The 20497-nt window shown below is 39.7% G+C and overlaps 1 protein-coding gene across 4 annotated transcripts in view; it reads right to left on the reverse strand.

Moving 5' to 3' along the window:
• The window catches only part of LOC132108075 (roundabout homolog 2-like), a 68108-nt gene extending 49527 nt beyond the window's left edge, over positions 1–18581 (reverse strand). For all 4 annotated transcript variants that reach the window (XM_059514571.1, XM_059514570.1, XM_059514569.1 and 1 more), the window contains exons 1-2: positions 18110–18581; positions 4010–4336 (exon numbers count right to left, since the gene is read on the reverse strand). In XM_059514571.1, coding sequence (XP_059370554.1) covers positions 4010–4336; positions 18110–18170 — 388 coding nt within the window. In that variant the 5' untranslated portion in view covers positions 18171–18581. The remainder of the gene's footprint in view (positions 1–4009; positions 4337–18109) is intronic.
• Between the last annotated feature and the right edge of the window lie 1916 nt (positions 18582–20497).

Genomic DNA, 20497 nt, shown 5'->3' on the forward strand with positions numbered 1-20497 from the left:
GACTGCCACATTCAATGCTTTGAAATAGATACTGCTTTTCTCTTGTATAAAAGCTTCAACACAAAGCTGCTATTTTGAGAGAATACGTGAATGGATTTGCATTCAAGCTAAGAGCTAAATATCTACTTCTGCCAAAAAAAGGAAAAAAAAAGAGAAAAGAAATAACAGGCTCCACTAGTCGCACTTGCTATTTGTCATTCTGCCATTATGACAAGCGTCAGATTAAGCAGTGGTCCTGTGGCACACTGTACATATGTTAGGTGGATAATACTGTATCCCCCAATATACTGCAGTCTAGCATTGCATGGATTAATATATTAGTGTAAGACCCAGATTCAGTATTCTCTTACTGATGAACACTTTAATATTACAGAACAACAATAGCTTTTCATAAAATGCACAAATCTTTTTGTTTGTCAAAAACCTTGAATTGCAAGAGCAACAAAAGCGTTGAATTTAAAGAGCGATTTACTTGCTATGGCTGTTTAAACCTTGGTGAATAAAGTCACTTAACATTTTCTTGAAAAAAAAAATGAATGGATGCATGAAACTCCCTGCTGTAAATACAGGCTTTTGTCCAAAGACACATATGTCAGAACATGTGCTGAATTTGAATTAGTTTCTTCTCAACTCTTCTCAAAGTATGCGTGCATTGTCATGTGACCAACACTGTCTTTGTATTGTCAGCCATTTATGAATAAGATTTCTCTATGACATTGGACAAAAAAGTAAGTCTGAATTCTTGATATTTTAACTGACAATTATAATTTTGATTGAAATATAGCTGAAATAAAATGTAAATATTAAAGGGATAGTTCACCCAAAAATAAAAAGTACCCCATGATTTACTTATCCCCAAACCATCCTAGGTGTGTATGGCTTTCTTCTTTCAGATTAATACAGTCAAAGCTTTATTAAAAAATGTCCTGGCCCTTCCAAGCATTGTATGGGCATTATATTATATTATGGGGGTCGAGCTTTTGAAGCCCAATAAACTTCATCCATCCATCATAAAAAGTTCTCCATATGGCTCCAGGGGGTTAATAAAGGCCTTTTGAAGTGAATTGATGCATTTATATAAGAAAAATATCCATATTTACAACTTTATCAACTATAATCACTAGCTTCTGCTAACTGTCATACAAATGTTCATAAGAGAGGGGCGTTTCAGTGGATGATGTAGGACGTAGGCGTAGCGAGCTTCAGAAGGCCTTTATTATCCCCCCGGAGTCGTCTGGAGTGCTTTTTATGATGATGGATGCAGTTTTTTGGCTTCAAAATCTTAAACCTCATTCACTGCCGCAGCTTGGAAGAGCCAGGACAGTTTTTAATATAACTCAGATTTGTATTTGTCTGAAAGAAGAAAGTCATATACACCTAGGATGGCTTGAGGGTGAGTAAATCATGAGGTCATTTTCATTTTTGAGGGAACTGTCCCTTTAAATAATGGACTTACTAAAGTCCTAAAATTTAAATAAAATAAATAAATAAACAAGAATTTAAAACATAATATATACTTATTAAACACATACTTACATATTAAAACATACAATAGCATTATATAACTAACACTAAAATATTTTTTTTTCCCAAAAGTATGACTTACTTTCTTCTGTGAAACACAAAATACATTTTTCACATAGGTTTTCTTGGTGAAAAATGCTTGGTGAAAAGTGTGCACAGATCAAGCCAAAACTAATGTTTTTCCAAAAAGTCTCTCTCCCAGGACATTCACGACTCGACTAGAACAGTTAATCACATCACACGTGTGCCTAATACTGAAAAACACGAGTGATTCACCAACAAACAAGCACAGAGTGAGCATTTCATAGCTCAACAACTCTCCGTGTTTACGAGTCCCATAAGCTGAAATATCTAACAGATGGGCACAGCCGCATCAGACTTGTCGTGGCAAAAACTGCTCACTTATCACAAACAGGCTGATCCCATGTATACAATCAAATTTTTTTTCCACCTCAATCCGATTGCTGCTTTAATCTGAGCTGCGGGACTAGACGAGGTCTCAGAGATGTGTGAAGGATTGCTCGCCCTCACCCCTGCCTCTTCACCTGTTGTACCCCTCAGGATCCTCCGTCTTCATGAACCATCCGCTCTGCCCTTATGCCGCAGTCACGCTGGAAATGGTCCAGCTCTAATTAGCACATTAATCACTGCTGAGGAGAAGATATGGCCGGCGGTGAGCTGGGTCTCCTGGTGTATGACCCGAGTCTCATCTTCCACAAGGACGAGCACTTAATTCACGAGCATCGTGCAGCACGAGCTAATATCCAACCTGATTTGAGGCTTGCAGGAGTGCTGAGTGTGAGTCTATATGGACTCTAGAGAGAAAAAAACGATTCCTTTCTCGTTCTGGCTTTAATCGTACATAATAAATCATCTTGTAAGGCTTGCTTAGACGACATATTTTTCAATGCGGTAATTATGACTTGGATTTAAAAGCCACGTAGCATCATTCAGCAAATCTTGTGACTGAAAAAAAACCCCACGTTCTAAATTAATAGTGATATAATGAGATTTAGGTCTTGAAGAACGGCACTACAATCACCTAGTATTCCCCTTCCTGCTATTTATACATGGCCAAAAATATAAAATGCTATTTGGGAGTGTGAGTATGCAGACTTCAGGCTAAGAACTACCGCCGAGTGCATGATTGCAAATCATTTTCACCCAGCATGCTCTGCTACCCAGCGTCCTCTGGGATAGTAAGCAAAAGTCTGTAATGGCTCTAAGGGCTTGACTCTCCCTCGGCAGTTAACGATGTCTATTTTAAGAGCTCATTTCATTTCAAACGGGGAAACACTTTAATCATTTCTTTCGGCGAGCTGGTAGATGCATCAAATTTGACATTGGCCTTCTGACATTTACATCAGATCATTAACTAACAATGAGCCATATATTTGTTAACAGTGTTGGGGAGTAACTAGTTACATGCAACGGGATTACATAATTTAATCACAAAATAAATCTAACTGTAATAATCTGTTACAGTTACTTATGACAACGTTACTGATTACAAAGGGGGTTACACCTTAATATTTTCTGTACAAAGCAAGAATATGTTGAATAATATTGATTTGTTGCTTTGCCTGTTTTTGATATGCACAATGCCTCCTGCCATTTAAAGGCCGTTTAGTAAAGCAATGCTATTCTGATGGTTTTGATTGCTTCTCTATTAAATTTGAGCTGAAAGCTTTAGCCTACAAACTGTCTAAGAGTTACCACCCTGGCGAGTGATACAAATGTGTTCCAGTGTTTTAAGTGTATTCCAGTGCTGTGCTTTAAAATTAAATTATTATAATCTTAATTCAAGTTTGTTCAATTTAGTTTGTTAAACATTTATTCATCTTAACATTACCATCTTAACAAAATCAGTCAATAAAAATAGTTCATGTTAGTTCAGGTCCATTAAATGCTTGATTTTAAAATCAAAATGTAAAATAAAATGTATTAGTAAATACTGAAATTAACATTAATATTAATAAATACTTTAGAAGTATGTTTCATTGTAAGTTCAAGTTAACCAACAAAAAAAAAAACATGAATAAAGTATTTAAATAAAATATGGAACCATTTAATAAATTGTGTATTGCAAAAGATGCAGCTTGTATAGAGGGTCGTGTGGAAAACAGGCACCAGGAAATTGCTGCTTAGTGTTTTAATGAGCAAACTTTCAGGAATCTAATTAGCTGCATTCCAATTCTAATCAACAAACTTGCTAATCCAGTTTCTTCTGGCGGTGGAGCTGTATATGGTGACGTTCCTGTGCCAGAGGGCTGGATTACAGCTGAGCCAAAGGCCCAGAGTGCAGTCACACAGCAGGAGGACACTGCCACAAACAGACAAAAAAACTCACCAGCAGCCTGCCACAAAGAACTCGTCAAACAAAACCTCGGGCCATGTCTGAGAGGGATAGATTACTTTTATTTCAGCATAGCTACGCTTCACCCAGAATCACTAAGCATGGTGGAATTCATCAGAAGGTACTTACTGGCTACTTCCAGCGAAGCGTTTCTGCTAACGGCCTCTCCTAGGTAATTACGGGCAACACAAGTGTAAACTCCCTCATCAGGTTTGCTGCGGCGTCCGTGAACGATGCGCAGGAAGAAAAGGGAGCCGCTGGGCAAAAGCATGCGGTGAGAGCGAGGGTCATCCTTATCGGTTTCAACGTGCTCGCCATCTTTATACCACTCCACTGTGGGCATGGGTCGACCCTCTGCCTTGCAGTTCAGAGTGGCCGGCTCACCCTTTGACACGATCAGATCAGAGGGATCCTCCACTATCCTGGGGGGAACATCATCCAGACGTGGGCGGGACCCTGTGAGGAATCAACATTGAAGGTTAAAAGCATCTGGCTAAAAGCATCTGGCGGATGTAATGTATATCAGTGCCAGAAATTTACTTTTCCAGTAAGCAGTAATATTAGTCCCCTGAGATTGTAAGGGCAATTTCTGGAATTACTGTACCTTATTAAAAGTATTGTGTTGTCCTTCATGTCTAAGACTTAAATTAAGTCAATCAATCAAAGTGCTAAAAGCAGTTACCAATAAAATGTTAACAAAATCAACGTAAGTATGAAAAGTGGAATCGAAGCTGAAGCTACTTTTCTTTTTTCATCACCGGTGACTAATCTAAATGCTGCTTGCCATTAAATTCATGCACCCGATAGATACGTGTGTGATTGGTTATAATGCTCAACGCTGCAAAAAAAAAAAAAAGAATAAAAAGAAATATTTGACGTCACATGAGCAGATATAAATGTAATGAGCAATCAACACAATTTATTCAACTTCACATTACACTGAACAGTTTTTCTCAGTTGCCTTGGTGCATTTCTCAAATCAGAAATGAAATTCTCAAAACTATTTGTTCAACCTCCACATCATTTAGTCACTTGTGCACATCAAAAAAGCAGTTTCTCATTCTTTTGAACAAGTTGCGGTTGCTTTGCTACATTCATGCAACTGATTATGTACATTTATCTGCGGTTTCCTGCATCATCATTATCTTACACCCCAAAACATCTAGTCATAAGTTCATCGTATAAGTTGACAATGCAAAATGGTTGCTCTAGTTGTCATAAACTGTCAAGCATATTTTCTACACATTTCAATTCGACATTTTGTAAATTCGCCATGAATTGTGCAGGTGAATCTTGACTTTCACTAATGAAGAGAATGTTGATCAGCTAATGATAAACCAGTTCGATGACATTTCGACCATGCTTCTGCTTTTGGTCAGGTTGAAGCCAGCCTCATTACGTTGTGAGATGGTTCACTTGATTCCAATTCCACGTTGCATTGCAAGGGAAGATATTCGTTGTGATATAGATGAGAATCTGTGGGCTGGCAGACCGGCACGTCAGGAGGTGTAGACAGACTGCAGTTCTTCATACAGTGTTGCATGCAAAAGCAAAGTTCGGGGTTTTTCCTGTGTTTGCCTTATAAGTTTGTATTTTTGCCTTTGTGCCCAGATTTCATTTTCTTTTTTCTATCACAATGACGTTAAGTATTTTTTTTTTGTCAGAGCATTAGTAAACTGTGAATCCTATCCCTATCCTATCTCTTTCAATCAATATCCCACATACAGTAATGTGTAAATTTGTATTTTTTAAATGGATATATGGCGAACATAAGAAATGCAGACTTCTGCATTTCAATAGAGTATCGGTTCTTGTGTCATTGTTCACAAACAATATCAAGTCAAAATGCTAAGTCATGTTGTCAATATACCAGTGCACTCTGTTAGTATTACCTGAAATAATCTATAAACAGTTTGGATAACAGTTACTGTATTGAAATGCAGAAGGCTGCACTTCTTATGCATGCCATATTTCCATTTCAAAAGAACAAATTTATACACTACTGTATGTAAGTAGTGTATGGATTGAAAGGAGTAGGATTCTGGATAGGATTCACAGTTACCCTTTTTACTAGTAAAAAACATATTGCAAATTTACTTATATAGAAAAGAAAAGGAAATATGGGCACACAGGCGAAAATACAAAATTAAAAAGGCAAAGAGGAAACCCACCTTAGCCTTTGTAAAGCCATGATTTACAACATGGTCCACAGTGACCCTTGTTTCATCTGATATGCGCCTATGTTCTTGGCCTATTCTGCTTTTTCCTGTGTTTTGCCTCTGTACCCTTCCACCATGCATCCTTACTCCTATTCCTCCTCTCAGCTGTTGATCCTGTCATTTCCTGGATGTTCATCGAATGTCAGAATTTTTAACTAGGGTGGTGTCCTCTGTCTGTGCTTTCCAATAGAAGGTCCATGAGATACACCTTTGAGCTATTTCAGAGAACCGGTTTATAACTGGCTCTTCATTAGTGAAAGTCAAGATTCACCTGCACAATTCATGGCAAATTTACAAAAAGTCTAATTGAAATGTGTAGAAAATATGCTTGACAGTTTATGAAAACTAGATCAACCAGTTTGCATTTACAGTTTTTCTCAGCTTTGGTGCATTTCTCACATCACTATTTACATTTGCACAACAGTTAGTTCAACCTCCACAACATTTAGTGATTTGTGCACATCATAGTAGCAATTTTTCATTCCTTCGAAAAAATTGCAAATGCTTTTGGACATGCATCAATTGCTTTCATACAACTCTCTGCTGTTTTATAACATTATCATTTGCTTATGTCATGTCAGTCAAAATTAACTATACTTGTGAATGCTGAATAGTCATTCCATATAAAACTAATAGTCCTCATTTCATTGCTTGAGTCATTACATACAAAAATGTTGAACTAGTTGTCAAAATCTGTCAAGCAAATTTTAAACATTTTTTTTTTCTTTTTTTTTCCTGGAAATGTCTCCTAAATAAAACAATTTCTCTCAGGTGAATCTCAACTTTCACTGATGAGAAGGGGTGTGTGAAGCATCTGCTGACTTCTTTTAGACACTTTTTACAGGGACATAATCCCTGAGAATGAGAGGGGTCTAACTGGAGACCATCGGAGCAAGCATGTTGTGGTTTTGGATAATGTGCATTTTCACCACACAGATGCCGTCAGACAGTGGTTTGCAGCACATGATAGGATGCTGGTGGCATATCTCCCTGCCTACTCACCATTCCTAAATCCAATAGAGGAGTTTTTCTCTTCCTGGAGTTGGAAAGTATATGACCGGCATCCACATACCCAAATGGCCCTGCTAGCGGCCATGGATGCAGCATGTGATGACATCACAGCAGAGTCCTGCAGAGGGTGGATTTTCCACTCGAGGAGATACTTTCCTCACTGCATTGCAAGAGATGATATTCGCTGTGATGTAGATGAAATTATGTGGCTAGACAGAGAGGAACGTCTGGATGTGCATGAATGATTACAGTACTATGTATGTTGTATGTTCAGTTCCAATATGTACTGCAATATTGTTTACAGTTGTGCACAACTCTACCCAAAGGGTGTTTATGTTTGTTGTAAATAAGGGTGTATTTTTTCTTTTGCACAACAAATTAGAATTGCAAAGAGCATATGCAGTAAACATGTGAAACATACATATTTACTGTTTTGTACTCAGTTACCTCACTAAATACAGTAATGAGTAACTTTACTGTATTTTTCAAATAGCTGTGCAAATAGTATATAGTGCTGTCTTGAGCATTTTTAGGTAGTCATCAAAGCGACTGACAAAAACTATGACTTATACGATAAACTAATGACTAGATGTTTTGAGGGGTAAGTCTATTGCACAGAGAACTACACAATCAATTGCATAAATGTAGCAAAGTAATCGCAACTTGTTCAAAAGAATGAGAAAGTGCTTTTTTGATGTGCACAAGTGACTAGATGATGTGGAGGTTGAAAAAGTAGTTTTGAGAATTTCATTTCTGATTTGAGAAATGTACCAAAGTGACCAAAGCATTTTGACTATCTTGTTTGTGAACAATGATACAAGGACTTTTCATTCTGCTAGCACTGGTATGTTCATTGACATAAATACTTGCTTTTGAGAGATGAACTTGTGATTTTGAGCAAGTTACTGTCACGCTGTCTGGTCTCTGTTTCCCTGAGTCTCCACTAGTGGTCTCACTTCCCCATAGGCACCTCACCGTAGGCACTACAATTCCCACAAAGCCTTGTCCCTTCATCACAGTAATTGCACTCCTGTTAATTGCACTCAGGTGTCTTCACTTGATAGTCATTACCCTGCCTATATTAACCTGTCTTTTCTGTTTGTCTTGATGGATACCTTTCATTTCGTCACCCTGTTTCCTCGCCTTCCGAGTGTCCACGTCTTCCGAGTTTTCTGTTCCCTTTCCTGTTCCTTCCCGGTTTGTTTATTTTTGGATGGATTTATGGTCTTGACCCCTGCTTGTTGGATGCTGATTTGATTACCCATTAAAACCCTCACTGCTTTTGGATCTCTCATCTCCTGTGTTTCTCTGGGTTCCAATCATAATGTCGTAATGTCGAGATCCAGCGGTGTGGGACTTCATTCCCGCTCCCCAGCCAGTATGGTGGAGCGGAGGGCGAAATTCTTAAGATTAACCATCCTCCGCCAAGAGGGGATTGAGGTGGGTGCTATGGCACAAATGTTCTGGACCCTAGCGGATGGTATGGGATATAATGATGCGGCCCTAAAGGACACTATCAACACCGGGCTGGATGACCCAGTGCCTAGAAATGAAATGGAGCAGTTGGACGCTTTTAATTTCTGGGAGTTTGTGATCTACTTACAACATCGGTCTCAAACAGGAGGACTGCCAGCCCAGCGCCACTGCACAAGATGGCCGCCAGCCCAGCACCACAGCACAAGGTGGTCGCCAGCACAAGATGACAGCCACAGTTGACCCTCCAGAGTCGAGTCAGGTTCCCGTTGACCCTCCAGAGTCGAGTCAGGTTCCCATTGACCCTCCAGATTTGACTCAGGTTCCCATTGACACTCCAGAGTCAGGTCAAGTCACCGTTGACCCTTCAGAGTCGAGTCAGGTCAAGTCACCGTTGACACTCCAGAGTCAGGTCAAGTCACCGTTGACACTCCAGAGTCAGGTCAAGTCACCGTTGACACTCCAGAGTCAGGGTTAGTCACCGTTGACACTCCAGAGTCAGGGCTAGTCACCGTTGACACTCCAGAGTCAGGGCTAGTCACCGTTGACACTCCAGAGTCAGGGCTAGTCACCGTTGACACTCCAGAGTCAAGTCAAGTCACCAGTGATCTTCATGGGCAAAGTCAAGTCACCATTGATATTTATGGGCAAAGGCAAGTCACCATTGATATTCATGGACAAAGGCACCTCACCATTGATCTTCATGGGCAAGGGCAAGTCACCAATGATCTTCATGGGCAAAGTCATGTCACCAATGATCTTCATTGGCAAAGGCAAGTCACCATTGATCTTCCTGAATCCAGTCTAAACACCACGGAACTACCAGAGTCTCTCCACGTCTCTGTGGAACTACCAGAGCCTCCCCACGTATCTGCTGAACTACCAGAGCCTCTCCGCGTCTCTGCAGAACTACCAGAGCCTCTCCACGTCTCTGCTGAACTACCAGAGCCTCTCCTCGTCTCAGCCGAACTACCAGAGCCTCTCCTCGTTTCTGCGGAACTTCAAGAGCCTTGTCACGTCTCAGCCGAACTCTCTGAGCGCTCGACTGATCCTGTCGTGGCCACGGAGGCCACACTTAACTTGTTCATGTTCTTTGTTTCAGACTTGCCTAACCAGAATTGCTCTCCTGTGTCATCGATCCCACTGTGGTGGTCTTCTGCGCCGCCCGGGTGGGCTTCTGTCTCGACCGCACAGATGTGGTGGTCTTCTGCGCCACCTGGGTGGGCTTCTGTCTCGACCGCACGGAAGTGGTGGTCTTCTGCGCCGCCCTGGTGGGCTTCTGTTTCGACCGCACGGATGCGGTGTTCTTCTGCGCCGCCCTGGTGGGCTTCTGTCTCGACCGCACGGATGTGGTGGTCTTCTGCGCCGCCTTGGTGGGCTTCTGTCTCGACCGCACGGATGTGGTGGTCTTCTGCGCCGCCCGGGTGGGCTTCTGTCTCAACCGCACGGAAGTGGTGTTCTTCTGCGCCGCCCGGGTGGGCTTCTGTCTCGACCGCACAGATGTGGTGGTCTTCTGCGCCACCTGGGTGGGCTTCTGTCTCGACCGCACGGATGCGGTGTTCTTCTGCGCCGCCCTGGTGGGCTTCTGTCTCGACCGCACGGATGTGGTGGTCTTCTGCGCCGCCTTGGTGGGCTTCTGTCTCGACCGCACGGATGTGGTGGTCTTCTGCGCCGCCCGGGTGGGCTTCTGTCTCAACCGCACGGAAGTGGTGGTATTCTGCGCCGCCCTGGTAGGCTTCTGTCTCGAGCGCAAGGATTTGGTGGTCTTCTGCGCCGCCCGGGGGGGCTTCTGTCTCGACCGCACGGATGTGGTGGTCTTCTGCGCCGCCCTGGTGGGCTTCTGTCTCGACCGCACGGATGCGGTGTTCTTCTGCGCCGCCCGGGTGGGCTTCTGTCTCGACCGCACGGAAGTGTTGGTCTTCTGCGACGCCCTGGTTGGCTTCTGTTTCGATCGCACGGATGCGGTGGTCTTCTGCACCGCCCTGGGGGGCTTCTGTCTCGACCGCACGGATGTGGTGGTCTTCTGCGTGCCCTGGGGGGCTTCTGTCTCGACCGCATGGCTCCAATTTCACCTTGCTCCTCTCTGGATTCCTGCCCTGTCGGTTCGGCCCTGGGACACTGAACGTTATGTCCTTCCTGGACTTGTGTTTTGTTGTTGTTGTTTTTTGCTCTTCTTCTCTCTGTTTCCCTCTATGGACCTGGCCCTCCATCCCTCCCCTGATCCTCCGCCGGACCACCTCCCTTTTGGGCTCCTTGTTTTTGTTTTTCTCTCTGTTTCCCTCTATGGACCTGGCCCTCCGTCCCTCCCCCTGAACCTCCGCCGGTCCACCTCCCTCCTGGGCTCCTTGTTTTTGTTTTTCTCTCTGTTTCCCTCTATGGACCTGGCTCTCCGTCCCTCCTCCTGATCCTCCGCCGGTCCACCTCCGTCCTGGGCTCCTTGTTTTTGTTTTTTGCACTTCATGTCTCTGTTTCCCCATTTTACCTGGCCCTCCGTCCCTCCCCCTGGTCCTCCGCTACTCAACCTCCCTCCTGGTCTCTGTGTTCCTTGGTCTCTTCTTGGGTTCGGGTGGAGCATCTGGTAGCTGCTCCGTGGAGGAGGGGGTAATGTCACGCTGTCTGGTCTCTGTTTCCCTGAGTCTCCACTAGTGGTCTCACTTCCCCATAGGCACCTCACCGTAGGCACTACAATTCCCACAAAGCCTTGTCCCTTCATCACAGTAATTGCACTCCTGTTAATTGCACTCAGGTGTCTACACTTGATAGTCATTACCCTGCCTATATTAACCGGTCTTTTCTGTTTGTCTTGATGGATTCCTTTCATTCCGTCACCCTGTTTCCTCGCCTTCCGAGTGTCCTCGTCTTCTGAGTTTTCTGTTCCTTCCCTGTTTGTTTATTTTTGGATGGATTTATGGTTTTGACCCCTGCTTGTTGGAAGCTGATTTGGATTACCCATTAAAACCCACATTGCAATTGGATCTCTCGTCTCCTGTGTTTCCCTGGGTCTCCGGTCGTAACATTTACAGGCTTTTGCAGTTTATGGATTTTCTGGTGCTGTTTGTACAAATTGTTTTAAGAAATGCACATACTTCTTTGCAAGTATTAAGTATGATTCGAGAAATGCACCAAAGCGACTAAGAAAAACTGTATTCGCAACAGTGGTTGATTTAACAGATTTAGTTTAACTGTACAAGGGCATTTTTAGATATTTTAAAAAGTTAACTGTAAAATGTAATGTGAAAGTCAGTTCATATTATTTTCACTTTTGAAAGATGAGGCAGAGAAGAATCAGTGGTTAAATTCACAGCAGTACAGCCCCAATCTCTTTTGTGTTCCGTCATTTTATTGCCAATTGCATCTTTAATCTCGGAGAGTTTAATGCGGTATTCACAAAATGCTTGATCTTGAAATACTGCTCAGTACCCATTTTATTTGGACCAGATGGCTCCACTGAATCACAACCTGTCAGTATGATAAATAATATATGTCTGTACTTTCTATTAAGCATTCAAAATGTGGAATTACTATGGAAATGGTCCTATTGTTTTCAACACACTGTGTATGTGGTAGACCAATCACAACAGAGTGAGCCATCTGACCAATCAGAGCGGAGTAGACTCACAGAGAAGAGGGGTTTAGAAAGATAGAATCTTAGAACTGCTTCAAAGGAATCGTAAAATGCATTAAATGCGTAATATGAGAAAACCTAAGCATTTTTTGACCTTGCTTGCCACGTAATCCTATTGTAGGATGCTCCCAAAACAATATTAGGAACCTTAAAAATGGCAAAATAGGGGCATTTTAAATTTGAGGAGGGTTGTTTTGTTTGCTTTTGCCCCAAACCCCCATTAATTCCTGACCCCAATTTTGTATATTGAAAATACAGGATAATCTTAGTATACTAAAATTAGATATCAGAGCTATCTGTGGACATACAGAGGGAATGTTAGGCATCTTTATAGTAAATACTATTTCACAAAACCAGGCAGTTAAACCTAATTTTACATAAACTTTAAAATAAATAAAAATGGTGGTGAGCTGAGGTGGCTAAAGAACAGGGCTAGTCACCAAAAGGTTGTTGCTTCAATCTTCATGTAAACAAGTTTTAACCTGGGTTGCTCCAAGAGTCAGCTGCTTTGTTAATCATTTCTGATAAATGACAGTACGTGCATTCCAGTTATGTGCCATTTGTAGTATAAACAGTAAACAAAACAAAAAATTTTTGCACCCAGACAATACACAAAATTAACTGAACTGTGGGATGTTGGACACTTAACGCTCAAACATCATGAGTTACTACTGCAGTTTTGTTTTATTTATCCAAATATTATCCCCCGGTGTCTAAGGTGGTTTGACCCTGATTTAATTGGCTCTGAGCATAAACAAAGCAGGACTGAAACTACCTAACACTTGTGTGGGACCACTGTAATTACATTTCTTTCAAAAATATTGTGAAATAAAAACTTCTGTAACAAAGTGCCTGGGGTGCACCATTCAACCACACACCTATAGCCTTCACCAGCATCAATCAAAGGATGGAATGAGGGGTGAAAGGCTTCTAATGGCCAGTGGGAAAGGGAGCTGGGGATGAACCACTCAAAGGCTGATGACTCAGCACTTATTAAGCTTTCAGCCCAGAGAGCCAGACGAAATCAGTGCAAAGTTAAAAGAAGCTGACATTAAGGCTGAGTCTAGCATGGCTGCGGCTGTTGAATGAGGCTCCAAAACTCACCGCCCATTAGTGCTGAATTCTGCTCTATCCGGGGCTACAGAACTTACAAAGAGGGTTTCTTCTTTGGGCTTTTACGAGGCGGAATACTAACAGTGTAAAGTAATGTGGTGGCCATGTGTTGGGTTTTACTTGATGTTAAAAGAGAGTAAAATTTCAACAGTTGGTGTGTGTGCGTGCTGCGATTAAATAACAGCCTCTACAGAATGAAGGCGAAAACTTAATTTGTCTAAAAGCACTCCAGTGGAAGAAAACAGCCCTTAAAAAGCATAAGGTATTTTTCTTGGTGAAACTAAATTCATTGAAGTTACTAATGACTTTCATTAAAACTCGGTCATAGAACACCTTAATAGTTCATCAGCCTCCTGCTGCACATTGCACTCAGCATAAGTATGTTTCCATCCGTTTACAGCAGTTGAGATTATAACTCCACACTTCTCAGAGGCATCATAATTTTTAAAATCATGGCAAGCTAATTGGCTAATTGTGAGAGAATGAAAGGAATGAATAAAAGCCTTTGCTTTTCACTCCCATCACACATGAAAAGCTATGCCTGATTTGAAAGGATAATTATCTGTCAGTGATTTCATGGTGTACACAGCCGCCGCTTCCTTTGGAAAATGTGAATGAGAGGTATAAAACCACATTAACAGGTTCATATCTTACGGGAAAGAAGGTTACATATGGGCAACAGTGAAGCAAATTAGTCCCACAGCATAATCAAATGAAAAAAGCACTGAAAGAAGGTTCTGTCATGCAGTCACACATAGTGCTGTAAAATATTTATGCACGAAACTCGAGAAAAACATGAGAAATATGTGGGAGATTCTAATTCTCACAGTATCTCTGAGTGGTAGATTCCCTGAGTAGTGGATATAAATGGGTTTTGCTGGGTTTCTGGATACATATTATGAACATCCTTGAATCCAAAAATGTGGAAAGTTTGGCGTCAAAATTAGGAAATAGCTGGGAGAAAAGCAGTGTAGTATGCCGGTGAATCACCAATGAGAGGAAAATGAAATAAGCAAATAAACATGCGGAATTGCAGTTCAAGTGCAAGAAATAATTCAAATGAATTGAAATAAGTTCATACAACTATCATTGTTAACTAGAAAAGATCCTCAAGATAAACTTTACTAGTTGGCTTTAAGTCTTGTTTGAACAATAGAACATTAATTGACAGATGGAAAAATAGATTAGAATGATAGATAAAACATTTACTAGAATAATGGATAGATGGTACTATAGATAGAGAGAATGATAGACAGAACATTAGACAGAATGATAGATAGATAGATAGATAGATAGATAGATAGATAGATAGATAGATAGATAGATAGATAGATAGATAGATAGATAGATAGATAGACAGACAGATAGATAGATAGATAGATAGATAGATAGATAGATAGATAGATAGATAGATAGATAGATAGAAAACAATAGAACAATAGATAGATAGATAGATAGATAGATAGATAGATAGGTAGATAGATAGATAGATAGATAGATAGATAGATAGATAGATAGATAGATAGATAGATAGATAGATAGATAGATAGATAGATAGATAGAAAACAATAGAATAATAGATAGAAAGATAGATAGAAAATGATGGATGGATAGAACAATGGGGTAATAGTTAGAAAATAGGGATAGATAGAATGGTAGAAAGATAGACTGAATGAGAGAATGAGAACAATATAACAATGGATAAATAGAACAATAGATAGAACAATAGATAGATAGATAGATAGATAGATAGATAGATAGATAGATAGATAGATAGATAGATAGATAGATAGATAGATTTACTAGAATAATGGATAGATGGTACTATAGATAGAGAGAATGATAGACAGAACATTAGACAGAACGATAGATAGATAGATAGATAGATAGATAGATAGATAGATAGATAGATAGATAGATAGATAGATAGATAGATAGATAGATAGATAGATAGATAGATAGAATGTTAGGTAGAACATTAGAAAAAATGCATGGATGGATGGAGGGGTGGTTGGATAGATGGGACGTTTGCTAGAACAATAGATAGGACGATTGATAGAATGATAGGCAAAATATTACAATGATAACCTTTGAAACATCTGAATGGATGGATGAATGAACACAGGAGGGTCAAGTGTCTTCCAGCTGAAATAATGTTGACATAAGTTATATTTAGTGTAGGTCCACAAGCTATGGCATAATTTACAAATATTAGAAATGCATGCTTCACCCTCTTTTTCCTTAGGGCTTAAATGCAAAATCACTAAAGCTAATACGTTTTGAAAACAGTGACCGGAAACCTTGTGCCCAGTCGATTTTTCAAAGCTATTTGCTTCAAACATATTCGAAAAAACAGCATCAACCTGGCTTTCTGGGATCAGTAATGATCTAATGTTTTTTCTTACTCAACAGACGTAGTTACTAATGGGCGCACGGGTGCATACTGGTGTACACTGATCAAAGAACAAAACAAAATAGTCATTCATGAAAGAGATCTACTGGTATGATTCCTAGACCCATTATTACGCCAGGCACAACGCTTTTCACAGTGCCGCAAAAACTGTTCTTATCAGCTAACTGTGACAGCTTACATCTCTGCTGGCTGATCCATCTCAGCCCATTTGTCATCATTTCAAAAAGGCCATTATCTCTGTCAACCCCATTCAGCCTCTCGTAGTTGGCCATATACCCTAACCTGACTGCAACTGCTAAGTAACACAAACTGAACAGCTTTTGTTATGTCAGTTCTCAGCTTAAGACCTTTTACATTAATGACAGCTGCGGGAGATTTTGCAGTCTGCAGTTTTCTGGTAATAAATATAAACACAAACACACCCACATTCCCCCTATTTAAGGAACAAGCGCATTTACTTATGAAAATTAAGTCTGGAATACCTATTTGCTAAGTGAAAAGCAGTAAGCCGAATGAATCATTGGTCTATAAAAAAAAACAATCAAAGCTGATGTGATGTTACTGTAAATGGTGTAAACATGTCTCAAAATAATCATTGAATTAAATAGATAAGAACGACAGATAAAATGATAGATAAAACAATAACTAGAGTAATGGATAGATAGGCTGATTGGTAGATAGATAGAGGACGATAGAATGATAGAATTGAATGATAGAATTGAACCATAGATAGATAGATAGATAGATAGATAGATAGATAGATAGATAGATAGATAGATAACAAATAATAGACAGAATTGTCTTAAGAGCTGCAGTTAATCCAATATAGTCAAAATAAATTGACAATGCACTGGATTATTTAAAACATATCATTATTATTTCATATTTGGTGAAATTTGGACTAAGAATACTTTCAAAAATAATTTGTATCTCCAGATCTGCCTGTGGTACAGATGTCTCTTAGCAACCGGAGTACGAAGTCTGCTATTATCTGGTATTATCTATCATCTTTCATATTATACAATATGTTTTAACCGAACTTTCTGTAAGCACACAAAGCATAATGCTTTTCATATTCACAGCTGACAGTGAAATCGATAAACCCACTGCATATTAATACACGCATAGCTCTATTTTAAGCATCCTTTCAGCTCGTGTAACCCCACAATGGGAAGACAGATGCATAACTCATAAAGTCTCTTTCTAAAGCTTGCCGTGTACAGCAGCCGCAGTCTCCTGTAATGCAGAAGGCCATTAAGCTCGCCTCAGCAGGGGGACACATCATGCCGCCCCGCAGACTCTCTGCACCTGCCAAACGTATGCGGTCAGTACAGGTCATTTCACCACAATCAAACACAGGCCACATACAGAGTGTAGGAGGAGATCATGGAAACAGATCTTGTATTGTAAATATTTATTCGTAAGATGTCATGTCCAGATTTAAGGCGTCTGTGAGTAGCCTACTGTAATAATGGACTGTCAAAACAAATAAAAATAAATGGCATTTGTAATAGCTAGAAATCCCTTTCTAAACTGCACAGCATTTCTATTTGTACTGCTGTGCTTGTTTTGTACCATTAGCTGCCGAATGAAGAAATAAAACACAATCTTCTTTCTTGTAATACGCTTTGAAAAGTGCCTGAACATGAATATTTTATAATACAGCTGTCTTGTGTTGTATCCAGCGTGATTATGATCTTTTTCATCTTTTATTGGAAACTTTTTCTTATTATTGTCTTACACTTCACTGCAAAAACGATCATTATGCTATAAAAACATTACTGTTTCCATTTAACTCCTTACAAAAGAGTATGTCATTTCTATTAGATTTTGAGTGTTAACTCAATTTACTTTATCAGTAATTACATTTAAAGTAGTCATGAAGGTGAATGTACTTATTTAAAAGTATTACATTTAAGTTCTGAATTTTTCCCAGTGTATTGTTACGGTTGTTGTTACTGTAAAATTATTGGTCGAGGTTGTAAATAAAACAGACTTGGGTATGTTTCACTAGAAGGCACTATTTCAGTCTTTCCAGTTTAGAATTTTTTTTAAAGAAGCATTTTTTATTTTAAATGTTTCTACACCTTTTTTATAGTTAGATGTGACCTGATGTAATTTAACATTGATAGTAAACTCAAGATTGTCTGGTAAAAATTATAAAGTTGTTGGGGATTTGTTTTACTGTTGAATTAAAAATCCACATCCAGTAAGTTAAATATCCAAAAACTGAAATCCATCTACAGTAACTGTATTTACAGTGATACGAGCGTTTATTAAGTCTGAGAGTCAAACGTAAATATTAAACTTACTTTCAAATTGCAAATTGCAGTATTGAACCAAAATCAGATCAATAAATTAGTGTTTTAACTCACCCGAAGAGCTATAGATGTTGGAGAGCATCAGTAACAGGGTTCCTATGACAGTAAAAGCCATTTGTCCGGCTTCCAACAAGACTTGAGCTTTTCTTTACGGCATAAGTAGACAGTTTCTAAACAAAAAGCATTCTCATTGGAGCATGGCAGGCGAACGCCAACCAATTTTAGCTCATGAAATAAAAATGAGAGCAGGGAAAAGCACTTCCGCTGCTCTCTTGGAGAAATCCACAGAAGCGCATTACGATAAGTCTCAGTGATGTCTGGATCCGAAACGCGCGGATCTTTGTGTTAGGAACTGCATGACGACTCTAATGTCTAACTAGTTTGTTCACTCCCTCAGTCACTCATTCGGCTGTAGTGTCCGCCCGCTGAAACGCTAAATGCTGAGTTCACCAGGTGTTCATCCATTCAGCTCACCGCATGGCGTTTGAATAAGATGCTCGAGTGTGACGGCGCTCCGCAGAATGAGGCGAGTGGAGCTTCAGAGCAGCGCGCGCTTCCCAAACAATTCTTAAAGCGACAGCTTTGCGTCGCTGTCCCGTTCAAGGGTATTTAACATTTCTAACTAATAATTGTTAATCATTATCAAATAATTTTGTATTATAATATCTATTTATTTATGATAGATAGATAGATAGATAGATAGATAGATACAGTAGATAGATAGATAGATAGATAGATAGATAGATAGATAGATAGATAGATAGATAGATAGATAGAAAAGGATCTTTTGCTGTAGTGTGTCAGTAGGAAATATCAGTTTACATTTCCAAACATTCATTTTGCCATTAATTGTAATAATCCATTGTGATTTTGTCTGTACAAGAAGTCAAAGTTGTACAAAGCTACAGTACTGTTAAAAGTTTTTGGCATTTGTGTAAAAATGCTGTAAAATGAGGATGCTGTTGAAAATAATGTCATAAATAGATTTTCTTTATCAATTTACTTCTATTAACTAAAGTAAATGAACATTTCGTGTGCAGCTTTTGCATTAGGGACACTTGGGCACTTTGCAGGTACAATAGGTTTCTTGAAGCATCTCGGAAACATTGCTACAGTTCTTCTGGATTGAGTCTGTCTCTTTTTCTTCTTGTTATTTTAGACAGACTGGGTGAGCTGTTGTCAGACTCCTTGTTCAAACAAAAATCTTCCTGGGTTATTACAATTAATGGCAAAATTAAGGTTTCGAAATGTTTGGAAATGTAAACTGATATTTCCTACTGAAACATTTCAGCAAAGATATAACTGACTTAAACCATTTTTTAGCTAGTGAAAATACTAGCCACTACTGTATATAGCCTAAGTGTTTCATCTTTGGTTGATGGTTAACACTTTTTTTTTAAAATACAATTTCTTTCAAAGTTTTTTTTTTTTTAATCATTGAAATTGACTCTGTCAAACTTGTGATCAAAAACCCCAAAAATTATGTTTGAGCTTCATTCACCTGAATTGTAGCCCGTGCACTTTTGTTTCACCTCACATCAGCAGGACTCACTTTAACTGTATTTGAAGCAAAAATGATCTTTGTTTAAACTGTCTGGCTATCATTTTCAGTGTTGCATTCTTGATAAATAGATATGCGGCTATATTTTACAGCAACCCATTAAGCGGACGTTATTTCCAATGTAATCAGGCCCCTCATTGATCGGCCTTCTCAAGATTTACTAGCGCTCTTCTCCAGGGCTTTCCTTATACCATGTGCCATTTTTCTTTACTGCATTGACTTTGTGTCTGTTTTGAAAGACCACCATTATTGAAGCGAGAAGCGAACATTTGTCTTTCTTTGATGCTCAAAATGGGCTGAGAATCTGAGGACAGACAACAGTTGCGAGCTCTAAGGAAACCAACTGTGCAACAAATTGAAATTCTCCTCACCTCGGCTGAGAAATTGCTCTGAGTAACAGCAAACAATGTCAGAATAAAAACCTTCATCAAGATCTCACTGCATCAATAACAAGTATTTTAAAAGCATGAATTTGCTGTCCATGCACGAGTCAAGCTTCTTTGCTCGTGTCAGAAACAACAGCCCCGTCACAATTCTAAAAGCAATGTTTTATCTGGTTCCTTATGTAAACAGTTAATTAACATAACAACTCTCTCAGACTGAGATGAGATGCAAAATTGCTTGTTTACTTTCAGCCATTTCTCTGATACTCTCAGTGACATTTGTCATCAACATGTACCTACATGTCAAAGGAGGATGTCAGCAACGATTGCCTTTCAGATGACAGAAAATTATGTGTTTAGACATATTCAGACCAGTGCTGTCACAAACAAATTATCATCCTGCTATCCTGTAATCAAAGACGTATGAGTCATAATTTCTTTCTGCCATATAAACTATGGACTCTTACAATGTGGGGCACATTTAAAAGAAAAAAAAAA

This window comes from Carassius carassius, chromosome 28, assembly GCF_963082965.1.
Source record: "Carassius carassius chromosome 28, fCarCar2.1, whole genome shotgun sequence".
NCBI lineage: Eukaryota > Metazoa > Chordata > Actinopteri > Cypriniformes > Cyprinidae > Carassius > Carassius carassius.